The sequence below is a fragment of the Panthera onca genome, chromosome A3 (genome assembly GCF_046562875.1).
Source record: "Panthera onca isolate mPanOnc1 chromosome A3, mPanOnc1 haplotype 2, whole genome shotgun sequence".
NCBI classification, from domain to species: domain Eukaryota; kingdom Metazoa; phylum Chordata; class Mammalia; order Carnivora; family Felidae; genus Panthera; species Panthera onca.
In genome coordinates this window covers 78,913,728-78,930,912 of record NC_138341.1, presented here as the reverse complement: position 1 = coordinate 78,930,912, position 17,185 = coordinate 78,913,728, and the positions used below count along the sequence as shown (strand labels likewise).

Sequence of the window (17,185 nt, the reverse complement as noted above, 5' to 3'; positions counted from 1 at the left end):
CCATTTGTACATGTCTATATTCTTATGTAAGTGTGCACACAGATACTGAACCCAGTAATTACCCAAATACTAATAATCTTTCATCTAAGAACCTCACCTGTCAAGTTCTCAGCAGTACAGAAATGGAGACACGGGGTCTGCTAATCCCAGAGGGGTCAGTTTACCACAGTGAAGGGAGATTGCCATGGGTGCTGGACTTTCCACAAGAAACCTATTTCTCCATTTGGCCAATCTTCAAACTTTCTGTGCACACCCACATAGTTCTCCTCCCTCACACCTCTGACCACAGCAAACTGGACTTCCTTCTCCAGTGCTTCTCTACTTGGAAAAACAATGTCCCATCAGATGAAGAGGAGGTACAGAACGTGCCAGGCCAGAGGCCAGGCCTGGGCACCTCAACAGCTTTGAAAACCTGGCTCTTCCTCCTTCCCTGCCTTCTCACCATCAAGCAGTGTGTGATCTTAGGATTGATGTCAAGGCTACAGCCCAGCCCCTGCGCAGCACAGACACGGGCCTCTGGAGAACTGACTCTACATCCTGGCTGTGTGGGGCCTGGCTAACGTGTCTGGCCATTCTAGTATATGTGCTGCCGAAGCGAGCACCATGTTTGGCCATTCGAGATGGAGGTGATAGATGGCAAGTCTCTCAGTGAAGATCCGAAACGATCTAATATTACACATTTATTTTTCAGACCATCTGAGAAAGCCAAAGAAAGCAGAGAGTGGTAAAGCACCGATGAGGAGGTCTCTTGCAATCTGAAGTTGTGAGCTCTAGTCCCCATCCTTATCAGCCCTGACTGGTTCCCTCAAAGGGCTGTCCTTTGGGTTTTGGGGAAGAGAGTGAAGGTGGAGGAGCACAACCTCCATAGTTCCCCCTGGAGATGAGGGCTGGAGATCCTCCTCTGCCAGGCCCTTTCCAGGGTAACCCGAAGGCAGGTCACCAAGAAACTTCCCTTGACAGACTATGGTGTAAACATGCAAAACCCAAAAACCAAAGCACCCCAGAAAGAAACAACACCCCAAGCCCACACACCACAGTAAAACACAATGGATTTGCCAGAAGCCCATGCAGCAGACCGCAACCAAGCCCACGTGATCTGAGAAGTCATTTCACAGCACGATGTGCACATGACTACTTTCCAATCTGCAATCACTCTTCCAAATGAATAGCTGCCATTTCAGACAATTTAGTCTTAAAAATACAATCTCAAATAGAATTTTTAAAAATCTGTTTTTCCCTGGCCCCAATATTTCGAGCACACATGCAATGTGTGCTTCATGTAGATACACACGTGTGTATGTAGATGGTCGTGTACACTTCAACCAATACATACCATCCCCCAAGTCAGAAGGAAAGCACCACCCCCTACTCACCTTGTGTTCTCACAGGCCACGTTCTAATAACAGTAATCCAGGACTTACACAGGAAGCATATGGCGGGGGTGTGGAAAAGTAAATTTCAAAGAGCTGCCGCTCAGTGATGATCGTGAATATACAGTCACCTAGTCCTAAAAGTGGGGAAAGCTGCAGAGGCCTCAGTGTGGGTGGGAGGTTCCTCAGCACCTGCTGTCCCCAGCAGAGCCCTGACATCTCAGGCAGGGCCCAGCCATGGCCCCTGAGCCTCACCAGCTCTGAGATGGCAGCAGCTCCAAAGGGCTGCAGGGGCTTCTGGGGCCTGTCACCAAGTGAAGGGCACTGCACAGGCCTGGCTATAGCCTGAGCCAGCACGTCGGGCGTGACCGCGGAGGGCCTGGGGGAGCGGTGGAGACCCCAGGCAGCAGTGATTTCCGGCTGCCATCTAATTCTTTGGTAGAAAAAGTCACTTGGTTATATTAACTCTTGGTTTGCCCTCAGGGGGAAAATTGACCCAAGGAACACTGTTTTAAAAATCTGCATAAATTATTAAGTATTATGAAAATGTAAGCTGGCTTCATTCCCGCAAGAGGCGATGGGGAAGGGAAACCTGAAGCCCTAAGACTCTTGTAAAAGAAGCCAGAAAGGGATTCCCAGCCACACCAACGGGTTGACTTGAAATTCCAGCTCCCAGGACTTGCCTGGCCTGGGAGGAACAGGACTGGTTCTTCTCTCGGAGCGGAGCGCACACAGCAATGAACTGCTGCCAGATTTTAAAGGTAAAATGGTGGACTGGAGACACGCTATTCATTATCAAAGAACATTGCAGTTGGAAGGGAGAATTCTGTCTACGAGGCTCTAACTAGGGGCCCCCGGCGGCACCGAGGGGTGAAGCACCTCACAGAGGAGGGGACAGCACAGGCTTTCTCTACATGAGAGCAAGACCCAAACAGACACTCTCTCCACAGACAGAAAACTCACCAACACTCCTCAAAACTGCTAAAGAAAAGAACCAAAACGAAATATTAGGAGTTAGCAAACACTAAATGCAAAACAAAAAATTAAAAAGCCAAGTTATCTTTTGTCAAAATTCTTCAAGTTAAGTGTCAAGGCCCCCACTGCAGGGACAATAAAACTCATGAGCCCAATGTGCTCAGTCATCAGAGCAACATCAGTGCCGTTGCACAAGCCCCAGGGAGACATTTCACCTGTGGGCAAGTTATGTCTGCATTTAAAGGAAAGTTCAAATAATGAAAATCATTTCTGCAAGCAGTTTTATAATGGGAATAGGAAATTAAATGAAAATTTATATTATTTATGTGAAAAAGACTCCAGAGGCATTTTGAAAATAAGTTCTAAAGTTAACATACAGAGTAATCAGGTATTAACATCCCGACCTTTCTGGGACAGGGACAGCCAGTGGTGAGCCCTCCTGATGGGCTTCCCCCACTAGGGCCTGTAGCACCCTCAAATCTCCTACTCTAACCCCCACACAGCCACATGCAATGGAGTGACAGACACGCAATTTCTTGGCTGGCTGTGCAGAGCTGCGGTGGGCCCAGGAAGCTTCCTCTTCATCCTAATTCCCAGAGAACCCTGGAGTCAGTGACTCCTCAGGCGGGTCTGGTTACATGGCTTGTCTGGGCAAGGAAGAGCCCTTGAGGAATCAATCAAGGTCACACAGACTGTCTGGGGGCTTCCCAAGAATGTTGCCTTGCCCTTAAGGCTGAAATTCCTCTTCCTAACCCCTGGCCCTTTCTTATTCTTCCTGCATCTGGCTCCGGGGCTCCCTTGGTTTTGGGGTAACCTGTGCACACATCCCAGTGATGATTTCTCATGGTGTGCTCTCTTCCACCTGCCTGCTTATCCTCGAGCCTCATCCCATGGGTAGAGAAACTCCTACCTGCATCCCTGATCCCCTTAGCCCACTGACCGGCCACTGCACCCGACCTTTCACCCCCTCCTTGACCCAGTCTGCGGTCAGTTTTCTCAATCTGTGTCCTGACTCCTGGCCACGGAAGCACAGAGCCCCCGACTTCCCCCAGCAGGTGCTAATGCTCTCCACCTGGAAGCCTTGTTGATTCTCTTGACACCCCCTGGGCCTTTGCTTCACCTTCCTTCCAGCTGTTCCATTCTCCATTGATAAGTCTGACACTTTCAACTCCACATTCTCCAGAGGCTGATCCATGGTATCTGCAGCTTGTTCCTTCATTCCTCAAAGATCTCTCTGCATCTCACTTTCTTCTCTAGTCCCTTCTACGACTACGTGCCTGGTCTGGCCTTTGCATCTCCAGATGATTCACTTTCATCTTCCCTATCAGCCTGAACACATGATCAAGTAATAACCCTTCTCCCCAAGGGGACACCTTTGTGCTACTTCCTTTACTTCATGGTCCCCGGATCTTACAGGATCATTTACACTCTTGCCCCTACCTCTTACACTCGCATCCCTCACCTACATAAATCCTGATGGGTGACATTCTGGAAGAGTACCAACACTTCCCACATATCCAACACAACAGCTGGGATTTATGGCTGTCTCCATGTCACCCATGCTCCAGGCATGGCACTGCTTGCTCCAAATGGTGGAGTTGACTTGTCTGCTCCCAGGTAAGGCAGGGAGCTCCTCAGGGCCAGGGCTACATCTGTCAGCCCCACAACCCTGGTCACCAGCGTGTGGCCCTGCACTGCGCAGGCTGCCAGCGAGGCCAGCCCTCTCCCTCAGCTCCTCTCCTCAAAACACCATGTCTCAGCCACACCTCACTGCATCCTCCACAACACCCTCCCCCACCTGCCTACCTGGCAATTTCCTGCTTGGACTGCAGCTGTGTGCAGCTCCCACCCCCACCCCCTCTAGCCTTCTTAAAACGGGGAATGTTTACCACTGCAGTCCTTTTAGGAAAGGAAACGATCTCTTGCAGGCTTCACACTTTGTGGCATTCGACACACACCACACACCTGGTGTGACTGACTAGGGGCTTTAAGGGACGGCTGAGCCAGCGGAGAGCCCACAAAGGGTAGCCACCTTCCAGGGGGATTTCAATTTGCTGTTCACTTGCGGGGTCAGGACCACTAATCAGGTGCCCTCATCACCACCCAGCTCAGCCACACACACAGAGTAGCACAGGGGCAACGAGGCAGCTCCTCCCGCCACACAAAAGCACAGTGGATGGCTGGATTTTTGCAGTCATATTTTGATTTTTTTTTTTTTTTTTTTTTTTTAGCCTAGGAAGCACCAGACAGCCATACAAGGACCACAGACACCCTCCATATACTTACTGCTTCTTGGTCTCTTCAAATTTGTGCAGCTTTTTGCGGAGACCTCCTGACTTAAAACCTTGGCAGTGTGCTGCTGGCGCTCCGATGGTGACGATGTCATAGTTCTGATCTGAATGACAGAAAGCTCTCCTCCATTACTCTGGGCTCAGGCCTGTGGACAAGCCAGCTACAGGGATATGCACGCAGCTCTGGGACCCCGCCCCTCCGGCCCATTTCCAAGCAGCCTGTTCCCTCAGTCCCATAGTTTGGATTGTCTGCGGGGCCCCTGGAGCCCAGCACCATCATCTCAGCAGGGGTTCCTACAGGTCTCGAGATGGGGCCATAAAGGGCCGGAGGCAGCCACCAGCAACACTCACCTTGTAACCCTCCTTGGGAAGGGTAACTGACAGGCGACTTTCTGCCACAGAAACACAAAGGCAAGCTGGAAGGAGGACAGACGAGGGGGCAGGAACAAAAGGAGGGAAAAGACGAGGGCACAAAGACCTTACAAAGGTCCTGTAACATGTCTCTTATTTCATTTGCCGGGCAGAAGAACATACAGGGAAGGCTGGACATATGCGGGGCAACTCAGGGGTCAGGTGCACAGGGAGAAAGGAAGTGAAGTGTGATTCAGCGAGAGGAACAGAAAAATAGTTACCTGACCCCCCATCGTCTTGAACTCTCATCCTCTGTATGTGCAAGTTTGTAGGAACAAATTCTAACTTTTTATCTGCTTTCAAACTGCTTGCTTTAAACGAGGGACCTAAAGAAATGGAATATGAGAAAACAAGGACCATTGACATGTACCCTGCACTCAGGAATGGCAAGTAGAACAGAGATATTCTGAGGAAGTCGCTACGAGTAAACATGAACGCGCTGGCAGTGGCCTAGGAAATTCTGAATTACCCATGAGCACATTTCATTTCCAGATGGCAGGTGGGTGAAACACTGGAGGGAGGGCGGCTCGCTGGCCAGAAGACTGGCTCTAGGCAGTCAGGTGGAGAGCAGAGCCGGGCAGAAGCAGCTTCAGAAGGCTACGGTTACTGGTGCCCTGCCTTCCCATAACTCAGCTCTCAAATGAAAGGTCCGCCACAAAGACTGATTTTGTGCAACACGATGTCAGCGCTGCTATAAAAAGCAAATGGGTCCATGCTAGGGACTGCCTGTTCCAACTTTAGAGACTGCCATCATGCAAGAGCTGAGAAATTGGTTCGACTAGAGCAACACATCTCAATTCTACAACGGGTGAAAAGGTCTGCTCATCACCTCAGATCTATCAAGATGAACAGATGCCACACAGCATGGATAGCGACCCTCTGAAACACAAACCTAAATGTGTTCCCTTGTTTACACAAAGGGTGGCGGGTGGGAGGGGGCGCAGTTAAGGAGGATGATGTTTTGTAACTACCAAATACGATCTTGTTTCTCTGATCAGAATCCAACACTAATTAAGAACTACACGCCTAGAAAAGAAAGGGATTATAAATTAACCGACAATCAGAAGAACAGAAGAAACAGACTTTTTCTCTAGTGATAAAAGGTGAATTTTGCCAGGATACAAAATGCAGACCAGCCGATGTCTGCTTTGCATTTTGCCCTAGGAGACTGTCCTCCAGGACCTGATACTCACAGTGGGCCAGAAATCAGCAGTAGTGGCATCCTGAGAGCCTGTCAGAAATGCAGAATCCTAGATCTGCACTGCAGCAAGATCCTCAAGGACCAGGATGCACACTGACATTTGAGATTCTCTGCTCTGGAAAACTCAAGCTCGTGTGGGTTTCCTGCTTTCTCAGGTAACAGGTACCTGGCATGGGTAGGTGCCTAAGTTCCTTCAGTCATATGCTGCCAATATACTTAGACCTGCCCTTCAGATTCAAACCAAACCCGGGACACCATCATCTTGTCCTCATGCCTGTATCTGGCTTCTTCTCAGCCAAGTTCATGGACAAGTTCCTATGTTCTGTGTCAAAACCACAGTAAAGACTCGAGATCTTCTTTTAACCCCAAAATTCCCTTATGTAATCGGGGAGAAGGAAAGAATGTGAAGATAGAGAATAAAGAAAAACCAAAAAATTCATTCTGTTTTTGAATAAAAAGGGAATTAGTTAAGAATAGTCTTCTAAATCTACCCTTAAGAGTGTTTTGAAAATCAAATAGCATCTTTCAAGAAGAAAGGTTTCTGTACTCCACTCCTTTTTGAGTCTTAAAATGGAGAGCTCCACTTAGACAATTCAGATGTTCAATGCAAGGACTGTTAAATATTTAAACTGGGAAGTCTAGGAAACCACTCTGTCTGAAAGTAAATGGTTTATGTCTTTCGGGCATTTCCCTTGGGCATTTTAGACAAAGATGAAAAAATACCTTGAACCAACAGCCTGTGATTTCATCTCTCTTAAATTTCATCCTACGTTAGTTGGCAGATGACACCAGAGAAGGAATTTTCAATGCATTTCACATACTTGTCTTCTTAATTAAGATCTGAGAAATCCATATTCTAAGGAGTTCACACCTACATGAGAATCTATTTTTAAAAACCCATTAAGAGTGTCTGTCAGTGACAGTACTGGAGCCAGGTTCTGGTTTTCTAGCTGGGAAAGGGGAGACCCAGAACCCACCTTTGTACTGATGGAGGTCAGTGAGGTTCTCCTGGTACGTGAGGATAATGGTCTGGTACTGAGTGACAATCTGGCGCCGGAGGCTCTCCCAGCAAGGGGACAGATCCCCCAACTCCTCCAGTTCACACACTCTGCAAGACACACATACATCAGGCCGTGCAGCCGGCTCACTTCTCTGCGAGGTGCACAGGAGTCCTAACCAAGCAGGAGAACAAAATGGACATGGACATATCGCCGATGCCAGGGAAGGCCTCGCACAATGGCTACACCACAGGTCTACAGAGCAAGCAGTGGGGCAGCATGACAGAGCGCTCTAAGAGGAATGGCCGTGTGAAGGGCAGGCCACTCACCATGTGGGAAAACACCCAGAGAAGCTTTTCACAGAAACTCTGTCAAATGTCCGGGGAAAACCAAGTGGAGGAGAGGGGCTTTAGGGGAGCGGTTCCTTGCTGGTACCCACACAGGCCATGCAGGTGAAGGCCTGGATTGCAGCCCATGTGAGTCTGGGCAGCACAGAAGGACGTGGGACCGTCCTGGAAGACGAGAGGAGTGGAGGCCTGTAAGCGACTGCATGAGGCCATCTCATTCACCTGTCTCCCCCAGGAGCTGCTGAGACAGCTTCTCACTGCCCCCACGTTCTGGGGAGGCCTGGGCCTTCCTGCCCTGCCCCTAAGAACATTGCAGCGAAACATAAAGCTGCCGAGCAGCAGTCTACAGCTGGACGGCACCAGGTGGCCATGCTCTGCCGCACTTACCCAGCCCCCTCTATTTCAGTGCCATCCCTCAGGGTAAGGGGCCAGGGCCACGGGGAGCTAGCAACTTTGGCTGTGCCTCCTTTGGCTGTCTATGGGAGTAATGAGTTGTTTAAATCTAAAAGTTACATGAGGGCAGGAAAGGGAGAAGAAGAGAAGAAAAAAGAGGATCTGTCACCTCCAGAAAAATTAAAAGCTGTATAAAAACTGAAATATAAATGTATTAGCTCAGCAGTAAAATAACAGCTACATAATCAGAATAATGAAAACACAAGATGGATTTTAAAAAAAGAAAAAAGGATAACCATATTAGGAAGCTGGGTAATGGGAAACTACAAAAGACCTAAAATCTTTATCACAGGGAATGAGTAGCTAATCCCTGAAACTGGTTAGTTAAGAGAATACTATATTTGGAAACATAGTGGTAAACAATGGCTAAAAGTGGATGTTTCTGGGAAGTAGATCAGAGAGGAGAAGGCCTCAAGACTTATGTTGTTGGCACTATTATGCTGTTTTGGCACTATTTGTTTTTTCATACTGTGCATGTTTTCCTTTGGGGGGGATTAAAAAAAGCTAATTCTGTGTAATCTACTAAATTCTCTGAAGGTAAATAGAGAGTTGTACCATTTTATTATTATTAAATTAGCAACATCAAAGTAAAAGAACACCAACGTGGGCAAGGCTGTGGTGAGGCCTCCGTCCCTGCTCACTGCTGGCCAGCTCGCCCACCAGCTGTGGGTCTGCTCACGAGCACATGAGCCCCGTCTGCTGCAGCTGCTGCTGGGCTCTCTCTGGTGTCTACCCATGCGTCACGTGGCTCCTTCTCATGCTCTGGGTGTCAGCTTAATGTCACGGCTCACAGAGGCTTGCCCAGACCACCCTCCTTCTCACCACCCCTTCTGATTTCTGTACGCAGCTCGTGCAGCCGGGGCTCTGTGCACGGCCCCTGCTTCTCCGGAGGGTCTGTCTCTCACGGTCTGTCTTGCTCCTCAAGAAGCCTCCCATACCAGGCACACCACCAGCCTCGTGTGTAAAACGCAACAACGCCCTCAAAACCAAAATGCTTTTGAAATGAATAAATGCTTTCAAGTTATTGTCTGAGGGGCACCTGGATGGTTCAGTTGGTTAAGCATCCAACTTTCAGCTCAGGTCATGAGCTCATGGTTCGTGAGTTCAAGCCACACATGGGGCTGTCTGCTGTCAATGCAGGGCCCACTCTGGAGCCTCTGTTCACTAGCTCCCCCCCCCCAGAAAAAATAAATAAACATTAAAAAACAATATATATATGTATATATATATGTATATATATGTGTGTGTGTATATATATATCTTATATACATCACACACACACACACACACACACACACACACAAGATATAGTCTGAATAATGGGAATTTGTGCCATAGTTAAAAATTATAGCACAAAAACCGAAGATCTATGCAAAAGCAGATGGTAGCTAGGAAAAACTGAACAAATATGGAAAAGGTGAAAGGAAAAATGTTAAAATTAAAATAACTGTAAAATAGTACATGTAGAGAGATAAAGCAGCTTATTGCATTATTCTTGTCATTTTCCTCTGAGGTTGATTTCTTTTTCAAGATAAAAAAATTTTAAAAAATAGCTGTATTAAAACAGTGAGATTCTGACTGCATTGTTTCCTTTCATGCTCTGTCATATTGTGTTCACAATTAACATCATTTTATGATGAGTAGAAATGACATCTGAGGAAGACAGGAGACACAATCTGTGGTGCTGAATCACCTCTCTGGCTTCTCCCTGTCTTGGGACCATTGGAATATGCCCTGGGCTGAGATATACGGAGGAGCAGAGGGCCCCAGTGGGCTGTACTTAGGCTTCTGTAGCCTGTATCATTGTGGCCCTACCCTAGGAAACCACTGACCCAGGCAGCCAGGACCAGAGAACTATCAGCCAGTCCTAACTCTCTGAAGGCCAACTGAGGGGAAAGGAGAAGGGAAGGGAGCAGGTACTGAGTGCTGGGCACACATCTGGTGCTTCTGGCACCTTGGCTTGCACAGGAACTCCAAGATACAGGTGAGCAAACGCAGGCTCCGGCAAGCCCAGGCCACAGAGCAGGCAAGTGGTGGAGGCTGGGTCTGCAGTCTGGTCTCTCTGCTGCCAGTGCTCTACCCACCACATCTAACTTTCCAGAAAGGAAGGGGCATACGACATGGGCATTACAGGCGGCTGGTCTCTCCACATGGCCTCACCTGGCCGCATCTTCTTCCAGTAGGAGCTTCACGAACTGCCGGGGCACGTGCAGGGAGAGCACGCTCTCTGCCATCTGCTCCAGGATCCGCAGGTGGTTGCCGTCGGTGGTGGGGAACCGGTACATGCGGCAAATGGCGCCACCGAACACTGAGGTGAGGTGGCAGGGGAGACCGAGGCTGTGTGTGAGCTGGCTGCAGGCCTGTCGCACGGGCCCTCCTCCCCAGGCCCTCAGCAGGGCTTCTTACTGCTCATCTCAAGGGAACGAAAATATTTAAACCAAAACCCGCCAGGGGACAGCCTGCATGCTCCTCCCCTGCGACATGCAATCTTCTTGTCCCAGGATGTGTAACTAACTCTAAAGTGCAGGAGCTGGGGTGGGGAGGTTTTCAGTCACAAAACCCAAGGCAAAATGAGAAAGAGTGAAATGAAGGAGGAACCCTCGCCCCCTCCCCGCCTTGCTTGGAGTATTACTAATTCCATATGCTGGTAAAAGGCACGGCCCTTTGAAAATGCGGCACAGGATGCCTGGCCGTGATAACCAGAGCAGGTGGGGAGGAAAGGGTGACCGCGGGCCCAAGAGGACACTCACAAGAGTGGCAAGAGTACCAACGGAGGAAGCTGTTTACCCGATTTCAGTAAAGTGTCTTTTCGCAGCGAAGCATATTTGGATCGGATTCCCAATGCCTCAGTCAAGCTCTCATCAACGGGCAGAACCATCTGAGGATGTGTACAGAAAAGCACAGAGAAGCAGTAAGGCCCAGACAACTCCAGAACACCCAGTAGGAATGTGGCCTAGGTGCATCATATATTACTCTTAAAAAATTAGTCTCCACCATTTACTCTACAATAAACACACTGCCCAAGCCACAAATTAATCCACCTCCCAGTATACTGAACTTAGGCCACGCACACACCATTTTCTAGTGACAAGCTCAGTTCACCTGGTATTGCATTGTTGTGATGTATAGAATGAGAGGGAGGAAACAGATGATGCCCAGGAATGTTATCACAGCCTGATGTTCTGGGCTTATTTGGAGTAATTTTACGGCAATGACCACTTACCAGTGTTTGGACTCTTACTTAGAACTGTAGTCTGAGAGCATGAGAGGGTCTGTGTGAGCAATGATGCATGGGAGACAGGGTGACAGAGAGGGAGGGGAGGAGATGGAGAGAAGGTAGGTGAGAGGGTGCAGAGGTGCACAAGGTGGCTGTGGGGCACGTGTGTGCCTGGGAGGGAAGATAGAACAAAACAGCAAAGGTAATCCCAGTGTCATTCCATACCCCCCACGAGTAGCCCCTCTCCCCTCCTGACTGCAGACTCCCCAGCCAGGCTCCCCCAGCAGAGCCTTGCATACCATGCTCCCTGAGGGGACCCCCTTCTATTTTGAGAAGTGCTTGGGGGTGCTTGGCACCTCCTGTCTTGGGGGCTCTGTCTTTCCCTTCCCTGAGGCCAGAGGCAAAGTCGACTTGGACAGGTCCTCTTACTCCTTCTAACAGAGAGGGGCAAGGTGGTGTGCTCACCCTCCCATTGACGGTGTCCAGAGACCGAGTCACAGGAGGCCGCTGGTCCGACTTCTCCTCCATCTGCCAGCCAATCACGGTGATGTTACCCACGCGGTCACTCTCTGCAGATCTGCAATGAGCAATGTGCTCTGGTAAGAAGTGTTGTGCCTGCACTTCATTTTCTGTTTAAATGCAAAACTCAGCCATCCTGGGTCATCGAGGGGTGCCAGGATCTGGCCTGCTGGTCAGCCGGCCAGCATTCACTATATACACAGGCTCCGGGGGAGGCAGACAAGGAAACCATGAGAGCACAGAGAAGGGCTGCATCTGAGAGGGGACACAGCACCACAGAGACCTGTGGATGTGCCTGGTAGCTAGTTGGAGGGGAGGTGCCCACCAGCCCCTGAGCTGACCCTGCCCCAGGGAGTGATGAGGACACATCTCAGAACTAGGACTGGAGAGTACTTCCTTCTGGCACTGAACCCCCTTCTGCTCCTTCCCACCTATCCTTAAGCTCTGAGTAGACCCAAGACCTAGATCTGGACACCAAGTATGCTGAGGTCACCCAGGGTTTCCCAAAGCCTCTGAAACCTGCTATGACATAGTTAATGCCACTCCAGCCCTGGTCAGCTTTGCCCCTAAGACCCCTAAGACCCCTAAGACCCCTCAGGGTGGCTGCCAGCTGCGTGGGTCCATCTGATTCATCCAGGGAAGCCCCAGGGATACCCAAGCCTCAGCCTTTTTATTTCAGATGTCTGATTAGCCACGTTCTCAATTTTTATGTGGTCACATATACCGACAATTTCCTTTGTGACTTTTTCTCATTGTTCTCATGCCTGGAAAAATGTTTCCCCATTCTCTCTGCACAAGAGTCGTACATAGCTCCTTTTCAAAAGGATGAGGTCCTTCTCTTTCATTTAACTCTAATCTAATTAGAATTAGTTCTATCACAGGATGTACCTGAATATTTTTCTCTAGCAGCCCTTTGCCCCACAGTACCCTTTACGTTTTCTCTTAAGACTCGCCCTTTATCCTGAGTCAGGTTCCCTATGCACACTGAGGACTGCAGCCCAATGCCTGCCACGTGGCCGTCACCACAGCTTCAGAATTGTGCGCTATCCAGCAGGTAATTAAATCGCCATCGCCAAATTCCTTTTGCAATTTCGGACTATTTTCCAAAATTCTACATTATTTTGAAAAAGAGAACACCATTTTAGGGTTTGGGTGAGAACTGTCCCCAAAATGAATTTAGAAACGGCTGACATCTTGACCTCTTTCGTCTTCCTTCCAGAAATACAGTACGGGTTCCCTTCCTGCTTTCCTTCCATAAATATTTATGGAGTGCCAGGACCTGTTCTAGGTGGTTAGGATTCAGCCATGAAGCAAGACAGACAAAAACCCTGCTATCTAGCAGATCATATTCTATTGGGGAGAGAAGAGACAACAGACAAAAATAGTATGTATCTAGACTTCCTTTAGGTCTGCTGGGCACATATTCCCTTTAGGTACAACTGGGCTCATATTTCCTATGGACACCACGCATTGCCATTCCCTGATAGGCCCACTTCAGTGAACAAACCACCTCCTCACTTAGGTCAGCCTTTGGGACAGGGCTGGGCGCTCTTTCCGTACAGGAAATGGGGCCTTTCCCCACATCCGTGCCTGGACATCATAATTCCAGATTATTTCAAGGGAATAAAATTAAACACCAACCTTAGTGTCAAATGCAACCTATGATGCCTGTCTTGGAGAAGATCTTTGACAATGAATGTTCCAGAGCCCAGTAAATACATCTGAGGAAGAGGGGGGAAAGAAGGCATTAGTACGCTTGTTTTGCCTCTGGTCCAAATAACAGGTCTCAGAGGAGTCCAGCTGGCTGGTTCCCATAACACATCTGACCCTCATCTCAGGAGCCCAACAGGGAAGAAATTCCTAAAAACAAATATATTTGGACATCAGTTAATTTGTGACCAAAGTAATAATGTTAATCTGTGTTCAGCTCTCACTCAAATGGTTACAGAACTTAAAAAAAAGGGGAAGAAAAATCTCATGAACCACAACATGTTACTTAACTGTTCCCTGAGATCTATCTTTGACATCATACACGGAGAGTTTGATTTGTGTCATCTGATTGATAAGGGAGTCTTGAAAGAAGGCAATACTGCTTAGAAATATAGGATTGTTGGTTCCCTGGAATAGAAAAGAGAATAATCAGAATACAGAGTTTGATTTTTAAAAGTAAATGCTTTTGAAACACACCCAAATTTTCAGAACAAGACACTAATGTTCTTACCAACTTGGATCAACACAAACGCTAATGGCGGTTTAGATGGATGCATACAAACCAACCAAAATGTTGCTTTCCAAAAAGACAAAGTTGTCTGACAGACCTCTATAGATCCAGGCACAAGCAGGCTCACCGCCCAAGACATGCCTGAGGGCTCACTCTAAGGGTTTCTCACTCAGTAGAAGGGATTTTCCAAAATTGAAATAAGTTGGATGTACATGTGTATTCTTAGTATTAAAACTTCCGATGAGTTATATACTTGGATCTACCACTGTGGGTTGTTCCTTTAAGATGTACAAAGACAGATGAAAATGAATGGCTTGAGTCGTTTCTTATTTCCAGAATCCTGTAGTTGGCATAATTAAGGCCTGACCTTTTGAAGGCTATCCCTTTCAAAGGACTAGCTCTTGGTTTCCAGATCATAGGTAGTCATTTGCTGGCAGCTTAGCCCTGCCCACCACCCCCCCCAGAGCCCCATATCATATTCTCTTTCCCAGGTAGTGGTTAACTATCTTAGCCAAATGGTTAATGGTTCCTGTTTGTACCTGCTGTGGGTTCCATGCTTCTAGCTGCGCTCCCTCTGCAACTTCAGACCTAGTCTCTAAAGTCTGCCGGACAACCCCTCCTGGGTGGCCTGCTGGGGCCACAGCCCACCCAATCTCACCCTCCATCTGCCCTTGGTTAAGCCCATCTCTGCCTCTCTTCCCAAGGAGGCACAAATGTCTGCTTTGGTGCCTCTTTCTCCGTCATTCTCAACCACCCAGAGACAATGAACTGCTCCCACAAACCCACCTCCAGGGCCTATCACAAGCACCCCTTCTTTCCACTCCTTCCCACTGACAGTAAGGCCCTACATACTTCTGCAAATGACTATCAACTAAGTACCTCCCTGAAACACATCTAGTCAGGTGACTCCCCTCGGAAAAGCCTGCACTGGCCCGCTACAAATGCCTGCCCTGACGTTCAAGTCTTCTCTCCCTTGCACTTCCACTTGGGCCTTTTGCATACACAGAACAGGATAAAATTATTTCCCAAACGACATGACGCTTTCCTATCACTTGCCTTTGCGTAACGACCACAGAACTCTGGCGTGATCTTCAACACATGATCCCCAGACTGGCAGTATGGGTATCACCTGGAAGCTTGCGAGAAGTGCAGGGTCTTGGGCCCCACGCAGATCTCTTAAGTCAGAATTTCACTCAGTGCCACCCAAGGAAGCCTCTCTAATCCTCACAGCTGGATGGGCCCCACACCCCACGTGTTGACCTCCTCTCTCTACTCTACCCCTTCCCACATAACTGTGCAGAGATGGACCATGTTCACTCTCCCTCCCTGCCCAAAGGATGGTACCCTCCTTTAGGACAGGGACTAGGCCTCCGAGGTATTTGTATGATCCACAGCACCTAGCACTGTGCTCCGCATATAGGCAGTGCTCAGCAGATGCCTAGAAAACAAAATTGTTCATTTGAACTTGGAAATAAGTTTCCAAGAGAATGAAAAAGGGTAGTCTATCTGACATAAAATGGGAGAAGAGGAGGAAATGTAGTTTAAGTTTGTTTGAGACTGCTAGGGAGGGGTTAATTCGCATAGATGCTCACATCACAAACAAAATCCGGTACAATCTCATATAACTCCTACCCTTAGTTCTCATAACTTACATAAGGTACAAAATTATCTAAAAGAAGTTTGTAAAATTCCCAAGGTGAAAGCATAACACACAGTGCAAAAGGACATACCAAAAAAGCCAATAAAAATGGGGGTATGTCCAGTAAGAAGGCTAGTTAATAGTTAACACTCTCCAAACTTTGATTAATGAACACAATTCTTCAAAAGTAGCAGCCAAATGAAAATTACAAGGAAGAATGAGCTCTTACCTCTTAAACGGCAATAACCTTATGGGATCGTTGTTCAAGAACAACCAGCCAATAGCAAATCAATAATTATAAATAACTTGGCAAATATAAATGCCAGTCAGATGAATGTGAAGAAAAATGTCAATGTACTGAAAACCCGTGGGGAAGCAGCAACAATTCACATAAACATAATTGTAGCTACAGGTGTTCAGGTCACTCACAGCCCTCCCATGGGGGCTACAAACACCATGCAAGTCCATCGCAGAGCTCCAGGGGACAGGGCTAGCAGCACCCACCTCGATGATCTCCGTCTGTGCATGTTTTGTCCAGAATGCCTGAGGAGGGGTGGTTACACTCACTGCTACAAAACTATTTGGTTTTCGATCTAGCGATGGAGTATGCAACTCACTGCAAGCTACAGAATCAAGATCAGAAAGAAAAGAATCCATTAAAATCAGGCTCCAATTAGTTCTCTGTTCCAAACACACCCAAAGAAACCCCCACCCCCCAAAAAAGTAAATGACACTAAAGTGATGAGACACTTACATTGTCAGTTATCACATGAAGGTGATCTTTTAAACTAGAAGCAATCTCTTTGCATGTGCCCACACCCCACCCCCAATCTCTCAGCCCTATGACAGCAAGGCTGTAACTGTCAGTAGAAAGCTGGGCTGAAGGGGGCTTTCTGTGTCCATGGACTAGAACACAAAGCCAACAACCTCACATGGGGTCTGACTCATAACATGTGACCTTAATAACTAACTGAACCGTTAACTAATTGAGCTAAGCCGCCACACAGTCTATAAAATCAAGACACAGCTACACATGCCTGCATCCTATGACTGGTGGCTAGCCCTGAGCTGTGGTGCCCTACAGGTCTCTGTGTGAATGTATGCTGGAAGTAAATCCAAAATTCTGTGGCAGCATAAACAAAGTTTTGTTATGTTTTGTTTTTATTAAAGAAGTTATTGCTCATTTTATTCTCCTTATAAACCTCATATCAAGTGCAATATTATTATAAATGTTACTTTTTGGAACTAATGGTACCAAATTTATTGTACTAAGCATTTTTAATAGATAAGACTCAGATAATTCTATCACAGAAGGAACCCATAAGAATGATGATCACATTTCACTGAAATGAACATGCTATCTGTGAAATGCACTCTGAAAGAAAAAAGACCCACTGCCATTAGACTATGCCATGCTATTGATTGTAAGATATTTTCTGATTAAAGAGTAAAACATGAAAAAATATACATCATAGAACTGATGAAATACGTGGCCAATCAAACTTCAAAACTGGTCCAAACAACCACCTTTTTTTGAGGAGTA

The 17,185-nt window shown here is 47.6% G+C and overlaps 1 protein-coding gene across 16 annotated transcripts in view; it reads right to left on the bottom strand.

Moving 5' to 3' along the window:
• Window positions 1-17,185, bottom strand: part of INPP4A (inositol polyphosphate-4-phosphatase type I A) — a 150,701-nt gene that overhangs the window by 50,207 nt on the left and 83,309 nt on the right. For 12 of the 16 annotated variants that reach the window (XM_060608092.3, XM_060608082.3, XM_060608130.3 and 9 more), the window contains 10 exons: window positions 16,147-16,265; window positions 13,784-13,900; window positions 13,424-13,503; window positions 11,729-11,840; window positions 10,834-10,924; window positions 10,207-10,354; window positions 7,226-7,356; window positions 5,269-5,373; window positions 4,632-4,740; window positions 2,334-2,351 (listed from right to left, as the gene is read on the bottom strand). In XM_060608092.3, the coding sequence (XP_060464075.3) occupies window positions 2,334-2,351; window positions 4,632-4,740; window positions 5,269-5,373; window positions 7,226-7,356; window positions 10,207-10,354; window positions 10,834-10,924; window positions 11,729-11,840; window positions 13,424-13,503; window positions 13,784-13,900; window positions 16,147-16,265 (1,030 nt within the window). The remainder of the gene's footprint in view (window positions 1-2,333; window positions 2,352-4,631; window positions 4,741-5,268; window positions 5,374-7,225; window positions 7,357-10,206; window positions 10,355-10,833; window positions 10,925-11,728; window positions 11,841-13,423; window positions 13,504-13,783; window positions 13,901-16,146; window positions 16,266-17,185) is intronic. The other 4 variants (XM_060608121.3, XM_060608149.3, XM_060608186.3 and 1 more) reach the window with 1 other exon arrangement.